Source organism: Trichomycterus rosablanca, chromosome 3 (assembly GCF_030014385.1).
Source record: "Trichomycterus rosablanca isolate fTriRos1 chromosome 3, fTriRos1.hap1, whole genome shotgun sequence".
NCBI classification, from domain to species: Eukaryota; Metazoa; Chordata; class Actinopteri; order Siluriformes; family Trichomycteridae; genus Trichomycterus; species Trichomycterus rosablanca.
The window spans coordinates 38,337,382-38,356,356 of NC_085990.1; the positions used below are offsets into that span (position 1 = coordinate 38,337,382).

Below are 18,975 nucleotides of genomic sequence, written 5' to 3' on the forward strand. Positions count from 1 at the left end.
AATAACACGACCTGTAAGTTGATGACTTACTAGAATCCTCTCTACTGAGGCAGCTGCCTATGTAGGCAGTAGACAACAAGGTAGCTCAAAAGGTTTTCAAACAGACCCATACATGTTTTAAAAACTCATGCTATGCTAAAACCACAGCATTTAGCAGAAAGATATAAAAAAAACAGCAAATGCAGATATGTGATAAGGATAAACATTTTTTTCCCCCAGATTTTCCCCCCAATTTTCTCCCCTAATCTAGTCGTATCCAATTACCCTGATTGTACCAACTGCCTCTTTTCACCTGCACGAGGCGAGTTCATATGCGGATCAGCTTTGTGCACGGAAAGCTACACCCTGATCAGCGTTATTCCCCATTTCTGTGCATGCGACATCAATCAGCCACCAGAGGTCGTAATTGCACCAGTTATGAGGAACCCTGGTTTGGCTCATCCCACCCTGAACAACAGCCAATCGTTGTTCATGTGGCCGCCCAGTCGGATGGCAGAGCTGAGATTCGATACGATGAAGCATAAACATTTTTAAAACATGACAAGTACTGATCACCTGTTATGCATGGAGCTAATTTATTTTTGTACTAAAGCCATCTAGTGTAGTGATTTAGGACCATAGCTATCATGCATTAACCAGTGCTTATCTAACAAATACTTTAGCAAAAAAACAGTAATACTAATCTTACACCAACAATAGATTGGTATTTGGCAGCAGAAATTAGCTTAGACCATTGATCAGCAGGAAAGCAAAATGAGGAATGGGGAGAGAGACATAGATTGATAGTCACCTGTGAAGAGACAGTATGCTGCCCAGGTTTCGATAGAGCACGATGCCAGTCACAAACGCTGACGACTCATCTTCAGCTGTAACACACATATACATGCACAAATGTACACAGCTTAAGAAAACAAATTACATATCCAGTAAATGAACACTTTAATACAAAAAAGATGAGCAGCATTGTGGTGCAGCAGGTAGTTTTTTGTGGCCCACAGGGTTTGATCATTTGTCTCCATGTACTGTCTTCTTAGAGTTTGGCGTCAACTCAGTGTCTGCATATGTGGCGTAACTACCGGGGGGGGGGGGCAGGTGCACTGGGGCCCATGGCCGTGGGGCACCAGGACATGAAATCAACCCGCCACCACACTGCCCCCCATTGGCTGCACTCGCCAGGTCGTTATTATTATATTACAATATTGTAGCGGCGATATGTGAGTGACATTCAGCTCAGCCAATCAGAATGCAGCACCAGGTTTATACAAGTGTGTTCGGACAGTCTGCAGTTAGTTTTATATATGAGACTCGCCATATGGCCCCAGCATTGAACCCAATAGGTAGTTCGGGTGCTGGAGCTAGGCAGTCTAAAGTGTTGTAACGCTCATTGAAGTCCTGACTAAACAGTTAAACTCTGCCTTGTCGTGTGTCTTTATTCCCACACCTCCACCACCGAATGGAGCAAAAGACCCGTAGCATCCCCGCCGGACAAGCAGCACTCGCAGTGGCTAGGTGAGCCGACCTTCACAGTAGCAAGTGGCTAATGCTAGCAGTAAAGTGCGGTGATATCAAAAGTAAAAACACGACAATATTTCTGTAAAGTAAAATATTATAATAACTTAGTCAATGAAATATCAACATACATGTAATCAAAATATACAGTGAGTCCACAGCAATCTGTGTAACCTGCTTAACGTTACTAGACCTATATATATGTGTGTGTGTGTGTGTGTGTGTGTGTGTGTGTGTGTGTGTGTGTGAAATTTGTTGAGGGGGCACAGATTTATTTATTTTTTTTGCACTGGGGCCCATAAGCTCCTATTTACGCCACTGGTCTGCATAGTTGTTTTCCTGGTTTATTCCAAAAATGTGTAGAGATTGATTGGCTGATCTGGGAATGAGTTTGGCTAATTGTGTGATGCCCTGGCGCTGGTGTGTCTCTAAATAGTCTTTCACATCACAAAGAAAATCATATAACTGTGCTTTTACTCAGACCAACTGCTAGTTTTTGGCTATTCGATGCTCATTCAGTTAATTAGGTTTAATTACAACATCTGCACTGAGTTGAGACTTTGTTGAGACTTTGACAAGGTCACTGTACAACTTTAATTCTATGTATTTACATCCATTCAGTTATGAACTTATTTTTTATTTTTTTTCTGCAGCAAAATCTACTTATACCTCAGCTTTAGCTCATGGACACTTGCTCTTACAAATTTCTATCCTGTATTTAGCAGGCACTTTTTTAACTGTACACCATCCAAGCAACTGAGCGATAAGGGTCTTGCTCAGGGGCACAACATTGGATGCCTGATACCAAATCTACTTATACCTTTAGCTCATGGACACTTTCCTTACTGCATTACTGTTATTTGATTGTATACCATCCAAGTAACTGAGCAATAAGGGCCTTGCTCAGGGGCCCAACAGTGGATACCTGACCGTGGGTACTTGAACCAGCAGCCTTCTAATTACCGGTCCAATACCTTAACCACTAAGCTACCACTGCCCAATAACTGCCAAGTCCTATTATGCAAAAGCACTTAAACTCATAACATTTAAACCACCATGTTTAACTGTTGGTAAAATATTATGATTGTACAATGCTATACTTGCTTTTTATCAGATACACCTCTGGTTTAAAGTATGTGAAGACCCCTTTCTAATTACTGGATTTGATCATTTCATTCCCACCTATTGTTAATACAGAGGGGGCTCAAAGTCCAAAAGTGAAAATGCTTAATCATATTATCAGCAAAGACATAAATGGAAAGTTGAATCTTGACATGATGTCACTATTTGGTATCCTTCTAATAGATGAACAATGGTTGTGAATGCATTTACCCTAATAAGTGTAATTAACATCTGATAGGTAGATAAAATCCACTTTGTCAAGACAAAATTTTTACAAAGGCATTTACATGGTCAATTTTACAAATGTATGTACTTTTTAACTGTTTTACTTGTATTTAAATTGTTTTTTATTATCAAATTGTTAATTACAACGTATATTATTTGTAATAAAAACATTGTAATAAATATGAAAAAAAAGCATAACAGAAGCATTCTGACTAGTGATCCCAGACTTTTGGCCCCACAGTAGGTGTACAAAAACAGTTTTTTTAAAATAACATATATGCTTTAAACTGGCTACAGTTTGGGCTAGACTGTTTCCTGTTCCAACTTAAGTGTGTCCCTATTCACAAATCAAGATCCATTTGATGTGGAGAAACTCCAGTGGCCTGCACAGAGCTCTGACCTCACCCCACTGAACACCTTTGGGATAAATGACAACATCGATTAGTCAGAGTCTGACCTCACAGATGCTCTTTTAACTAAATGGGAACAAATTCTTCTTATAGATCACAAAGGTGGGAAGCAACTTTATAGTACTGCCCATGGTTTCAAAATGTTCAACAAGCTTACTGTAAATAGTGTATACTTAGACTGCTGTTGTCTAAAAAGTTGCAGTTTTTACTTGTCTGTTTTTAGATCAATATCATAAGTGCTTCTTTGGCAAATGTTAGAGGAGCACTGGTGTTTGTTTTTTTGAAACATTTTCTTTTTGAAACATATGTGTAATGAATCATTACACATACAAAATAAGTGTGCATTTTTCAATAGTAAAAATATAGCTTCAATTAGGAGTTGCTTTTTTCCTTGTCATTGTGTATTCTGAGGACTAAAACCCTACCAATCACTATTGATTTGGACATTACAACATAAAATAACCTTATTATTTTATCTCTAATTGATATTGTTTTTGTCCCACCATATAAAACATGTATGGGTGTTCTCTAAAATGTACTTTGCGTGTACACAATATATAGAAGATTTATGATTAGCAAATTAGCACTTGGAGTTACAGCCACCTATAATACTAACCCAACACTGCTAAGATCTGGGTTAAAATCTCAGCAGGTGCTATCGACCGGCCAGGTGTCTACACAGACATGATATGCTATGTCTATGCTATTGACCCTGACCAGGATAAAAAAGTGGTAAAATGAAAATGAACTGATTTACAAACATGACATATTTTATACATTAAAATAAACGGATCAGATAAGTTGATTTTTAGACTTAATTTAGGTTTTACTTGCATTTAACGTATGCAAATGTGCTGTTTAGGTGACTACTCCTAATAACAGCAAAAATCTATAAAGTCCTGACTATTACTATACCTGTACCCAAGTCAGTAACTCTCAAACACTTAATAGTGTGACCTAGGGTGCATCTACTAGCACATTTAAACTTGAATTAGGTTAGTTAAATGCTATTTCTGTTAAAAAGGGACAAATATAGCATAGAAAATCATATTACTCACTACTGAATGAGGTACTGGTGTAAGTTTGGGGCTGATACATGCACACACACACACACATACACACACACACAATAGTAAAGCCTCACTGCAAATTGTACAGCCAAGACATCAGAAGGCATAAGAGAGAAAGATGCATAAGGAAGAGAGATGCAAATGGTGATGTAGTGATGGGTAAGAGAAAGCACCTCTGGGGTCACAGCTGAGTCTCTCTGTGCTTGTAAGATCAGAGAACTAAAAGAGGCTGATATTTCCCCCTCTTATCCCAACGGGCAGTTTTATTTCTGCCTGCCTCCACTCACTGCACCAATGATCTGTCAGAACAAAACTGCTGCAGGGCAGACACAGAAGTACAGAATCACATAGCAGATTCTCTTTTGATTTTTGATTTGAAACAATCAAATCTTAAATATCCCAGAGTGACATTTTTATGAGCATCGCTCTCAGCGTGACCCTGTGTCAATCTGTTTAGAGTGTCATGGAAACATAGCTCCCAATGGGAGTGGAAATTAGGCCTAATTGCTCCTGATTGGCTCCTGTTGACTCTTGATTAAGCAGCAACTGCCCTATTAGCATAGTCACAGGGAAGAAAATGTCTTTAATGGTCTGTAACGCTGGGCTCGGTAAACTTTAGAGCTATGGTTCCAAAGGGCGGTATCACAATGTTTGTTCAGAGGTGCTGCAGAATCCAATATAACTATGTAAAACTACATCATATCATAATATTTCTGTTATTTAGAAATATTATAAGACATTAATAGATTAAGGTAACATCTACTTTATTTATATTTTTTTGTTTTGCAAACCAGGCTCAAAGAAGAACAAGCTTACTTGTATTTAGGGCAAGTAAAAACATATGGGATCAGATCACAAACCTCCAGATCATAATGGAGAAAGCAAAAAAAGGAACCAGGGACTACATTTATGTTTCATTGATTTCACTAAAGCATTTGACATGGTACAGCATGACCAATTGTAGATAACCATGCTTGAGATGAATTCCCCTTGCATCTGGTCCAACTGTTGAGAAATCTGTACAGCCAACAACATGCTGCTGTCAGGACAGCCAATCACACATCAGCATGATTCAGTATAAGAAAAGGAGCTCAACAAGGATGTTTCATCTCTCTATGTCTGTTTAACATTCTTGGAGAACAAGTTGCTGATAAATGCAGCAAAAGCAAAAGTGATGACAAACACTAAAAAAAAAACCTGGAGATTATGTTGGAGGGCAGAAAATTGAATCAAGTGGACTCATACTTATATGGCAAGCAGAGTATTAAATACTGCATAATGTGCTGGTAATGTGAAGTCATTAATCGCAGTGGGCATGGTGAAGATGGTCAAATTGTTTGTTTATTAGGATTTTAATGTCATGTTTTACACTCTTTGGTTACATTTAGGACAGAAATGGTAGTTACTCGCCAGACAAGGTTCATCAGTTCACAAGTTTCAACGTCAAATAGAGTCATGGACGAATTTGTATCTCCAATTCACCTCACTTGCATGTTTTTAGACTGTGGGAGGAAATCGGAGCTCCCGGAGGAAACCAGCACAGACACGCAAGCTTCACACAGAAAGGACCCAGACCGCCCCACCTGGGGATCAAACCCAGGACCTTCTTGCTGTGAGGCGACAGTGCTACCCACTGAGCCACCGTGCCACCCGAGATGGTCAAATTGACAAGAATTTGGAAAAACAAGTCAATTAGCACTATCACCAAGCTATGATTAATAAAAGCCTTAGTCAGACCATTGGACACTTAGAGAAAGAAAGACACATTCAGGCTTTTGAAAAAAAAAGTGCATCTGAAAACTGCTGAAAATCTCATGAAGGAACATGATGATCACTGAGCAAGTTTGGCCAGAACAGAAAAGGAGCTATCAAACCACATGAAGTCATGCAAGTTATGCTTCTTATGTTTGTGGTTTAAAGAAACAGCATGCACATGTATAGTTTCCACTTTTTATGCCTTAATGAAGAAAAGTACCTGATGAGTATACTTATGCAAAAAAGCTTTTTAAATCTGCAAATGTACAAGAAAAAATCATAAGTGTATAATGGCAGACATTAAGTCTAATTTGACCACTTGTAAGAAGTGGTATCCATCCAATTCCAGACAAATCCAGTTTGACCTCAGTAGAAGAAGAAGTAATTTAACCCAAATTTGGAAAGTAAAGTAGATATATTGTGTATTGTCTGTTGCAGGACGCAAACATGTTAGCTAAATCAATATGTGGGGTGCCAAGTAAGAACCAGTGTGATTAAAAAGTACAATTGATTCATGTTTTTGCGTTTGGAAATGTAATGACGACCCGGATCAAGCCGTCATCCCCTTCTCCTCTTAACATACTGTACACACACACTGCTAAAGCGAAAATGACTTGTTTTCCGACAGATGATGCGCACATCTGAAGGGAGTGGTTTGAGCGGGTATAATAATGGATGTAATGAACGGACTGAAGCGAACTGGTATAAAGATAAAGTATACATGCTCGTCATCGGTGTTCCGCAAGGGGAATGCGGGAAAACCTGAGCACAGGTAAAATTCCATCCTATGAGAGAGCAGGCGAGCTCACTTTCTCAGAGAAGGAGGGGGGATTTTACCTGCATTCGCGCTGTGCATCGACGCAACGACACAGAGGCTTAGTATCACAGCGATCAGACTAAATATTTATTTTGTGTTGTTAATGGTGGTATATTCGGGCGAAATGGAGCACTCCATTCAAGTTTGCCGCGCTCATATGCTTTTAAGGGAGCGTGCGGGCAACAGTGGGGAGTTGAGTGTAGTGGTGGTAAATTCGGTTCATTTTATGGATTCAGGTTAATCTGAGTCATTCAGTAATGTGATCCGGTTCACTTGGGTCACCTGAGTCACTTGTACTGACATCTTGAATGCGATTGATTTACTGCATGAAAATGCATCCAAATATCACTTGTCTTCTGTGCACTCATCTTCTGTAAATAAATCCTTCTCTCTTAATTCTCTTGTGACCTCACACTTCTCTTTACATTTACATTTATATTTTCTGCATTTAGCAGACGCTCTTATCCAGAGCGACTTACAGAAGTGCTTCCATAGTAAACATTTCATTTCTCAAGTTTTAGTAAACAACAGTCGAAGAACACAAATCTGCTGAAACCTGTTAGAACCAAAGTGGTTTTTTTTTTTTTGGTTTTTTTTGGGGAAATGGAAAAAAATGTTAGTAAATAAGTACAAGTCAGCTTAAGTGTTTAGTAAAAAGGTGGGTTTTTAATCGTTTTTTAAAGACAGCAAGAGACTCAGATGTTCGGACAGACAGAGGAAGTTCATTCCACCACTTGGGTGCTAGAACAGAGAAGATCCTTGATGCTTGTCTTCCTTTAGTCCTGGGTGGAGGATCAAGTCGAGCGAGACTAATGGCTCGGAGGTTGCGTGGTACAGAGCGGGGTTTGATTAGACCACGAAGGTAGCTTGGGGCTGGTCCATTTTTGGCTTTGTAGGCGAGCAGTGTTTGGGCTTGTTAAAAACCAGACGGGCAGCTGCATTTTGAATGAGCTGCAAGGGTTTAATAGTGGACATGGGAGCTCCTGCCAGGAGGGAGTTGCAGTAGTCCAACCGTGAGATTACAAGTGATTGGACCAGAATCTGGGTAGCTTCCCTGGAGAGAAATGGCCGAATCTTCCTGATGTTGTACAGGAGGAACCGGCACAATCTTGTCATGTTGGCTATATAAGGAGAGAAGGTCAGCTGGTTATCCAGGACAACACCAAGGCTTCTTACATTATCAGATGGTCTGATCTGGGAGTCATCAAGAGAAATGACTAGGTCCTGGGTTGGAGACTGATCTCCGGGAATGAGCAACATCTCTGTCTTGCTGGGATTGAGTTTTAGATGATGAGCTGACAAACTTCTCTTGTCAGTGACAAGTTGACACTTTTTTCTAAGTGGAATCTTGATCATGGGGGAGGGGGGGTGGACTCACCCACCAATCAGATGTGCACGGACTTAATTGCCATTTTTTTTAGAACTGTGAATAAGCTGATATGATCCATGTATCATTTTTGTACAGTTTGTAAATACACTGATCAGCTATAACATTAAAACAACCTACACTCACTGTTGTTTTTACACTCACTGTCTATTTTATCAGCTCCACTTACTATATAGAAGCACTTTGTAGTTCTACAATTACTGACTGTAGTCCATCTGTTTCTCTGCATGCTTTATTAGCCTGCTTTCACCCTGTTTTTCAGTGGTCAGGACCCCCACAGGACCACCACAGAGCAGGTATTATTTAGGTGGTGGATGATTCTCAGCACTGCAGTAAGCACTCAGGTCCTGTTCTTGTAGTGTGTTGTGTGAGTGTTTTTGTTATTATACAGATACTTGTTTGTATAATGTAAATCTCTGTAGTGTGTACTATTACTTTTGAATTTTGATTTATGTAACTTGCCACTGAGGTCTTAATTTCCTTCGGGATTAATAAAGTATCTATTTATCTATTATTATGACCTAACTGTAAGACCTAACAGATCAAATTTAATAACCATTAATTCATAAATCCAGGTAATCCAGGTCTAAATTAAACATTTATTTCCTGGTCTCTGCCTGTAGCCACCACTGCTCCACAAAAGTATCAGTTTTGAGCCGATACAGAAATGTGAGTCTGGAACTATGAATTTGTTTTGAGTGTACAAGCGATTCCAAGGATTTTTACCTGGATTACCAGAGGCAACAATGTTCTTTGGGACAGTGACCTTGTCCTCTGAGTTGCGGGCCCAATCCACCATCCCTCTCCAGCCTTTCATTGGAAAAGTGATATCAGCTGTGCCCGTCACAGGCCGCTTGTGAATGCTCAGCACTGTGAAGAAAAACAGAACCATTAAAAATGACAACAGAAAAAAAGGATTCTGTACACAAGCATACTTGCCACACCATTGGTATTTTTTGCTTATAAATGCTTATAAATTGCTATTTTAATGCTTATAAATTGTCAAACAATGCTTTATATTTAACTTGTATATATTTTTTTACAATTCCAAAAAACAGAAGTTGTCTAAAAGAACTTATTTCATTTTCATCAACTGCTGTATTCTGGTCAGGGTCAACATGTATTTGGTTTTACTGGGAAACACACAAGGCAAGAATACCCTGGGCAGTGTTTAATCCATTGCATGGCTTTACCAACCTTGCTCTAGACATAGCCAATCATGCCTGTGTAGAATCCCAGCTGGCTGATAGATGCACTGCGATTATACATATTAATTACATACATTATAAACAATGAATGACCTTTCTAAATAAATGATTTATAAATAACAATTGAGCATCAATTTTACACCATTGGTGGTGTGTTTGGAATCAAATAAATAAAATGAAGCTCTTTATAGATTGAGAAGTTTCAGAAGGAAGAGCAGCATTTCTAAGAGCATGTAAGCATCCTCAAATGTTTTGTACATTCATTAATTACTACATAATTTCATCATTTGATGCATGGCCAGTGAGTTATTTGATGCTATTACTATTAATACCTCAGCATATACTTTGAACGTGTGGGATTAAGAGGCAATTTGGACACAGGCAATGTAGGAAGATTTGCATTATGTGGAGGTAAAATTACAGAACCACTCTCAGCCCACACCTCCATCTCACTCCTCTCTAGCCCACCAGTATTTAAATGCATTCATATCGTTTAATGGACGCTTAGATTTGTGACCCAAGCGATTAAGGGTTAGCGGCCTTGCTCAACAGAGGCAACTTGGTAAAAGTAGTGCTTAAACCAGTAAACTTCAGATTACTACTCCAGAACCATAACCGCTAAGCTATCAAGTCTTGGATTTTCCTAGCTGCCTAGTAAGAACTCATTTCCAGCCTGTTCCAGCCATTTGTGTGTGAGTAAAGCACATCTCCCATGTGGGATCTGTGAAGACGTGGGTGGATCACAGAGGGATTTTAAGACATGTTCAATGCCCATAGCTATTGGAAGTGGATATATGTACATAAAGCTGCTTTTCCCAAAAGGAAACCAAATATCAGCAAAAGCTTTCATTTACAGCACAGGGACTGCAGGGATTGACATTTCTATGACCTTTCTTATTGCGGAAATCTGTACCAAAATATCATTTCACCAGTGAAGGGAAATTAAATTATGTATGTGTACTTGTTCCTTTGAATTCACACAGTAATGCATTACATCACAGACAGAAATATGTACAGCGAATACATAACAATGAGAAGAAACAGACCAAGGTTATCGGTGACCTCATAGGTGTCCTGAAAGTCCTTCATCCGAAGGCTGATGACATCGACAAAGTCCTCCACCAATTGAAACAGCTCCTTAATATTAGGTCCAACCTGTAGAATGCACATATCAAACAAAGGATCAGAGAGTATAGAAAACACCATCCATCAAATGCCTGTCTTCAATAATCAGAAGCATAGATGTACAAACAAGATAAGGCACAGAGCCTGTAGTCTGTAGAGTATGTGCCTTCAGTCTGCACTCACATTGTGTCAAACGTCAAATTTTAATTAACTAAAGCTGTAGCTAATCATGTAACTTGCCTTGAATCCTGCATACTAATTCCAGGATGCTTAAGATACAGAGTTGCTATAAACTGGTAATAACTGTCAACCAGCTAGATCCAGAAAATCCATATTTGCAAATACAGATTTTAGAAACAAATGGGTAAATTTGTTAATAAAGACAGTAATTTAAAATAGGCACTGTTTTCAGAATGTGTAATTATGTGTACTGTTAGCTTCCTTTTTTTGTTCTATGCCATTATTATTAACAGAGTGGTCAGGCATGACAAAAATAAAATGTACAAAAAGCAGCCAATTAGTCAAACAATGCTCTTCTGTGTAATAACATACTTATATGTAAAATGCCCAACCACTAATCTGGCAGCAGAAACTATCAAGATGCTTCAAGTAAGACAGTTGTGGATAGTTTTCACCTGGGTTTGGAAAGCAAAATAATTTACTAAAAAACAATTTGCCACTAATTTTTTTTATCAATCGCTTCATCCTGGGCAGTGTTGTGACGGCGCAGTTTATTCAGGAAACTTTGGGTGCAGGGCAGGAATACCCTGGACTGGGTGCAGATCCATTGCAGGGCTTTGGCCATCCACCTCCTCACAGAAATAATCATGTCTGTGTAGATGTCAGGCTGACGGATTGCACCACTGGATCTTGGTATTATATGTAACACTCAGTTTTTCTAGCAGCCTTACATGTAGTATTTACATCACAGTGTATTTACATCTATATTATCATCATGACTATTTTATGTGTATACAAATATGTATGATCTTTAATTTAGAATGCTTTACCATGTTCACTTGTCTATAAACGACATATATTTATAGATTCTTACATGGTCAAGTAGTGTCTGTTTGTATTTGTTTGAATTTGCTTACATTTGTCCGCTCTAGAAGCCAACCTTCCAAACTCAGACCTTATGTAACATTACTCTTACACCAAGAAACAACACTTTAAAATCAAGGTATTGGAGTATTTTGGCCCTCTAACTTCTTGACTCCATGGCACACTCTCATTTTCATGTCCCTGCTAGCTTTTTTAAGCTTTTGGTTTTGAGAACTTAGTGGATAAACGGTAGTGACATTCACAGTCACTGTTCTGCCACTGTTTTGTCTTTGGGTTGTGTGGCAGCTTTCTGGTTGTTTTGTTGCTATCGGTTTATGATTACCGTCTCTGGTTACTATGACGAGCGTTTGGGTTGTACTTGCAGGAGGACTGATTAGCTGAAAGTGTTGCACCCACATGCTCTTTTGTTACTTCTTAAGTGTTGTGTTCCTGCTCCAGATATTCGGTTGCTTCTCTGTTCTGTTTTCAAGTCGGGCTATAGATTATGGTTTGGTTTCATTTTTATTATTTCTAATGCTTTATTATTTTATTAATTTATTTATTATTTCTTTCTTTCATATTTAATTGTATTTATTTTTAAGCTATATTATTGTTCTGCCTTGGTTAAGCTTTCTGCAATGGGGTTTATTCTCCAATATTGCAGATGTGGTGTTATACCTGGCGTCATGAGGTGTTCACCTTGTCCACAATAATATGACAGCATTTGAAAATGTTCTGAACACTGTTTTAAACTAAGGCAATAATGAAATGTTTATATGGCCTGGATGTTTACAGTATTTCAGCAAAGCAGTTTGATGTTCTTCAAGCCTGCAAACATGGGTTAACTGTACTTTTAGAACAGATAAGGTGCTGCATCCCAGATTGCATACATTCTACAGACAAGGAATAAAAATAAATAAAAAATGATTTTAAGCATAAACTGTTTAATCGCCAAAGCCACAGAGACTACACCAAGAGACTTACTGAAACAAATAAACAAAGAGCAGTACCCATCAGCTGAGGCTGTGTTGGAGCCTATAAAAGGACAATTTACTTTAACATTATTAAAAATCTCTGGCTGCCCACATCAAATATACTGCACGGCAGCCTCTCACTGTCCACATGGATGTTATCTTGGGATTTTTTATAATGCACAAATTTTTCCCTCAGCCTCCATGCAGACTGACTCACACCTGCTGTGTGCTTGTCTGACATTTACAAATGTCCCCAGAACAAAAGTTTAATAACTGATAAGACCACCTTCAGAAACTAACTTGAATAACACATTAGTCATATAGACCAGGCTAAATAATAGTTTCATAAATGTCATCCTCTCCGAGTTAAAATAAATTCCCTGAGAATTGGTAAAATTAATGAATCATGTTTGTGTTTACGCCTGTGTGGTGATAGGGTAATAAAATGTAGGAGGAACGCACCAGTTGTGTTTCTTCCCATCTCTCTCTATTTTCTTCCATTAGAAGGTTACTGACTGACTGAACAAAGTTCTGCAAAACAAACAAGCCAGAAATAAGACAGTATAACAAGACATAACCTCTTCATTATATCTTAATTATATTTTTATTATAATGTGAAATCTTGTTGTGCTGCACCAACCTTCACATCAGCAATGCTGGGGCTGTAGTAGGACCTTCTAAATATTTCTGTCATGTTCTTCAAGATGTCCACTATAGCCAGCAGATCTCCACTGTAGCTTGTGCCCTCACTGGATGTCTCCCTCAGCTTGGTCATTACCTCTGAAACACCATCTCCTACAAGCCCCCTCTGCGCCTTGGATAAGTGGTCACGTGTCTAAAGAAGTAATTATCATTATTTCTTAGCAAACTATTAGAACATATTAATATTGTAAGGGTTGTCATACTGGTATTTAACTAAACTAACAGGTATAAAGCTGTATTCAAGTTCACGAGGCTTTAGTAATTAAGTTAATGATAAACACTGTAAACAGAATGTTCATCCACATTTTTTTTTTTTCTATTTTATTTATGCATTTTCTCCCATTTTAGCCTAGTCAATTTGTCTTTCGCTGCTGGGGGATCCCTGATTGCAGTCGAGGTGGGTATATTGCTGCTCACGCCCCCTCCGACTCGCGCGCAGCCCTTAGTGGAACCCTTTATCACCTATGCACTCTGCACAGGTGCCTCTCTATCTGCCAATCAGGGTACTTACACAGCGTTTGAAGACCACACCAACATAGTCCGATCATCCCGCCCTGGCAGAAACATGTCTGCTGCAGGCACTGCCAATAATGCCCCCTAGATGACTCCCAGCCGACCAGTCGCAACACCGAGTTTTGAACCGAGGATTTCAGAATCTCGGCGCTGGTGTGCTAGCAGAATATTCCGCTGCGTCACCTGGGCACGCATCCACATTATTTTTAATAGTTTATTTTAGTGGAATGCATGGTGGCTCAGTGGGTAGCACTGTCACCTAACAGCAAGAATGTCCTGGGTTCAATTCCCAGGTGGAGCGCTCTGGGTTCTTTCTGTGAGGAGTTTGCTTGTTCTCCCCGTGTCTGCATGGATTTCCTCCGGGTGCTCCGGTTTCCTCCCACAGTCCAATGACATGCAGATAGGTTAATTGGAGATACAAAATTGCCTTTATATGTGTGTGTGTATTAAGGTGTGAATGTCCTTGTGTGTCTGCCCTCCAATAGACTGGTGCCCTGTCCAGGGTGTTACTGTGTGCCTTGCGCCCCTTGAGAGCTAGGATCGGCTCCAGCACCCTCTGCAACCCTAATTACACTAATCTTTGTACTCTTTCTCATTTCATCTCTTTCTCACACTAATTAAATGGTGTATTTGTTCTGTTATTGTTTCCAGCAGGCATTGCAGTAAATGAATGTTTACTTTTGCTTAGAACCATAAAAAGCCTCTGTAGATGTACAACAATCATGTTTACAGTAGTTCTTCATGCAAACCGTGCCTGGTACTGTCTGCTAATTGCACTATGCTTAAGGCCCAAATATAATCAACTGTAAAGCTAGAAAATAACACTGACTTCAGACAAAAGAACTAAATTTGATTCCAAATATGGTAATTTTAAATCAAGACAGTAATAAACATTGCACAGGGAATTATTATGGGCCCATGGATGAAATTATGATGCATATGATGATGCAGTCATTACTATTATTTAGTCATATCCTAGTAAAACATATAATATAATAAATATATAATGAATTATCTACAGTAGTTAACAAATCAAATTACATTATTGTTTATTTGATTATTTATGGATTAAAACATAAATAAATTAATGTATTTATTTTTTGAGGTTATGTACACCTGGTTTTGGCAGACAGAAAAAAATAGCAGTAATATTCTGTAATGATCTTTTATGTTTTATCATCTGCAAATGCATGAACAAAAGAGGCACAATTTGCATCTTGCAATGGCATTTAAACTACGTCTTTATGTGCCAGTTACATACACACAATTCTTTCATTGCATAATGCATATGAATTGTGCTTGACGATAGGTCAGTATATCTAGCCTGTGTTTTCACTGCATTTAAAACACTCCATTCTATAGTTTTGGCTTAACAGTTTTTACTATCCAGTCTATGCTGCATTTACTATAAGTTAATAATAAACACAGACAGTACAAGGAAATTTACAAGATTACTTACCAGATTTATTTAAAAAGTAGCATACAGTATTCAGAAAATCATTAACCAATAACCAACTAGCTATCTGTAATGTATGCAAAGTGTTATTACAATTGCTGCATAACCAGTGCAGGGTCAGTGTGCTATATGGAGTTTAGTGTGCAATAAAGTGTTTACCAGCGTTTGGATGCTGCGATAGTCATTAGAGATGCACTTCGTGTAAGTGGGGTTCTCCCAATATGCAATGCCCTCATCATCTAGAGAGCAGCGGCGAAGGATGAGCCCTGAACAGTACCACACATGAGAATTTATCATAAACACAGTCTGGAAAAGCAAACCGTTTTTATAGGTCCTTTACAACCGTTACCGGTCCGTGGGTCATTTATTACCTGGCCGCACAGAAAGAATAAATAATTAGAGATCGCTACAAGAGCAATTCAATTTCCAATACTCTTCGGGTGCTATTGTCCCCAATCACCACTAGGAGGTAGCAGCGTCTCGTTGCAGCAAAAAAAGCTCAGGATTTACACTGATTTTCCATTCTATATTTATTCTATATTAAATCCCCCGCCCCTGCCACTCCATGAAATTATATCTTATATAAAACCGGTCCATGGTGCAAAAAAGGTGTAGGACCACTGCTTTACAACACAAACTTTTAAAAAAGATTAGAATCAATGGAGCTGGCAATGGTTCTGAATTAGGCCCTTATACACTTAGAGCCAGGGATGTTACACAGCAGACCTTCAAGGTCAATGTTCTAACTTAAGTCGATCACCTAACAGTATGTACCCAGATACATGCATTTACTAGGGTCCAAAGGTCTTATTAATTTTTACCAGATGACTAAGCTTAAAATGAACCTGTTTGGTTTCTACATAGCCAAAAAAGAGAACCAGAAAAAATATATATCTTTATTGGGTGCTAGTTTAGACTTCAAACCTAATTTCCAGAAAGGTTAGGACATTATGCAAAATAAAAAATGAATAAATGCATAAATAAGCAAACAATCAAAAAAGTATCTGAACATAAATCTCTTGAACATTCATCTCATTGACAAAGGTACAAAGAAATTACTTTTAATGCTTTGTCTTTTGTAAATTTAAGCAAACTTTAAATGTAATGCCTGGAACACACTCAAAAAAGTTAGGACGGGGCAAAACAAAGGAATAAAGTTTATAAAATGTTAAAGTTGCACAGTTTTGACACATTCCACAATATGTAGGTGACTTGCTAACAGGAGAGAGAATCCATTAATGGCTCAGTCTCCACAAACAAGTATGCATTGTGGTTTACCACTTTGTGTTATGAGAAAATTGTCAATCATGTCAAAAAGAACATTTCTCAATGCAAGACTTGCATCTCAGTTTGTGTATGGCAAGGATGGACATCACTGCAGAATATGTGTTAGCTTTGAGCCTGATATGCTGGGACAGTACCCTCAAAGGTCACATCTTTTGTTCCTTTGGCATATATATAGGCCACATGGGAAAGTACATAGACAGTGCAACAATGTATTATGTAACTTTAATAAGTTTAGAATACAAAACAGTACGGGGTGCTCAGGTGGCGCAGCAGTAAAACACGTTAGCACACCAGAGCTGATATCTCAAACTCGTCGGTTTGAATCTCAGCTCTGCTACTGGCAGGCTCAGTGCCTACACGAACAATGATTGGCTTGTTGTTCAAGGGAAGGGGCAGAGGGAATTCCTCATAACTAATGCAATTACGAACTCTGCTGGCTGATTGATGGCCCCTGCACAAGGACGGGGGATAATGTGTGTGTCTCTCTGTACACAAAGCTAATCCGTATATGAACTCGCCTTGCGCACCTGCCGGAGGGGGCGTGTGTTAGTCACAGCTCTCCTCAGTCTGGAGTGGAGGTCAACATCAGTAGAGAGGAGGCATAATGCAATAGGGTAATTGGATACAACTAGATTGGGAGGAAAAACTGGGGGAATAAAATGCAAAAAAAAAAAAAAAAAAAAAAAACACACAGTAAACATATAAAAGAATGTGTCAGAGAAAATTATTCTGTCAGGGGTCCTAAGCAAAATCACTGCAATGTAGCCTGCATTTGTCTAATATTGTGCCTGGTTCCTTTATTTTATTATTATTTTTTAAAAACTTTGGCATTACCACAGCAACTTGGGTATTCATGTAGAGCTCTTGGTGTTTTAAGGTCCTGACCAACTGCTGATGCCACTTACAACAAGAAAAGGCCTTGGTGCTGGCTTTCATACCTGCAGCATTGGGTGGGCAGCGTACGGCTGCAGTGTCTCCAGCAGGAGTTCTCTTCCACATTACATTTGAGAAGTTATCCTCATCACATATTTCATGAGGCTCTGTGTAGAAAATATATAATTAAACCAAACTATATTATTAATACAAATAAACCCCAAACACTGTATGACATACTAGCATTCACACCTGGGCATCTCTTCTCATTGCAACTGCGTACTTCCTCGCGGTCTCCCGGACAAAGCTCTCCACCAAAGAAAGGCCCATAGCACATCCTCTGCCTCTGTTGGCTTCCCCCACCACACGTTTTAGTGCAGCTTGTCCAGGAGCTCCACTGCTGCCATCGTCCATCCACGGGACATTCCCTCAAGAAGCACTCTCGTGCCTGGAGCCACTCACCTTGACATTCTGAGCCACCATAGGATGGACCGTTACACTCACGAGTGCGCTGCATTGTCCCATTTGAACAGGAAACTGAGCAGGAGCTCCAACTGGACCACTCATTCCACACGCCATCCACTGGAAGGTTAGAAGTAAATAAAAAAAATAAATGTGGAGAGTCTAAGCCTTAAGTCCATTGTGGAGTAATTTAAAAGCTCCATCTTTGTGAGTGAACCTGACAAAACCTCCATTCAATACCCCACCCCTCAGCAGCTCAGATGTGTTTTTAATTAATTGTGTTAACAGAAATCATTAAAACTGAATGAGGCACTTTGTATTTAAAGATCTTTACCTGGGCAGACGGCAATGTTGCAGAATTTTGTCTGCTTCTCTGGGCCAGCGCACTCGTCACCTCCAAACTGTGGCGGCTTGCAAGTTCTTGTCCGGTCCCTGTATCCACGGCCGCAGGTGGATGAACACAGACTCCATGGAGACCACTCATCCCACGCGCCGTGCACTGCAATCAGAGCGGCTAGGGGATGATTTATAGAGAGAAAAACACCGGGCCACACACAACAAACACATGGCCACAGCAGAAATATAGCTACATAAACACAAATTAAATGCATGCACATAAAAGTCACTGCAGATCTTTGGCCAGTAACTTCAAGTTATTCAAACCACCATATGGTGCATGTTTAGGCCCTGATTTGGGATTTTTAGTGGCATGTGTGTGCATAAAAATGCTATTTCTATTCCTAATGTGGGTGGGTGGGTGAGATTCTGGTTGCATTTTTACAGTGCCTTGAAAAAGTATTCAGCTCTATTTTTTCCACAGCTGTGCATTCTTACATACCTGGCAAATGTACTGAATATAATACAGTATTTGTACAAAAAAAATGCTCATTTTGCAAACTAATTGTGACCTGACTAAACACTAGTGAATGTAATATTTGTCAAGTATGCCATAACAGAGAACTAAAATAAATAATGAGAAATTGTTTAGATTTAAGTTTGAGTAGTCACAATTTTAAGTTCAGGCTCTAAAAATGGT

General features: G+C 39.1%; 1 protein-coding gene across 1 annotated transcript in view; it reads right to left on the reverse strand.

The window, feature by feature from the left end:
• adgrb1a (adhesion G protein-coupled receptor B1a) overlaps positions 1–18,975 on the reverse strand; it is a 134,335-nt gene that overhangs the window by 72,051 nt on the left and 43,309 nt on the right. Inside the window, exons 5-13 of the mRNA XM_062991273.1 lie at positions 18,274–18,438; positions 17,730–18,059; positions 17,543–17,644; positions 15,477–15,583; positions 13,287–13,481; positions 13,109–13,177; positions 10,550–10,658; positions 9,022–9,165; positions 791–866 (exon numbers count right to left, since the gene is read on the reverse strand). Of these exons, the coding sequence (XP_062847343.1) occupies positions 791–866; positions 9,022–9,165; positions 10,550–10,658; positions 13,109–13,177; positions 13,287–13,481; positions 15,477–15,583; positions 17,543–17,644; positions 17,730–18,059; positions 18,274–18,438 (1,297 nt within the window). The remainder of the gene's footprint in view (positions 1–790; positions 867–9,021; positions 9,166–10,549; positions 10,659–13,108; positions 13,178–13,286; positions 13,482–15,476; positions 15,584–17,542; positions 17,645–17,729; positions 18,060–18,273; positions 18,439–18,975) is intronic.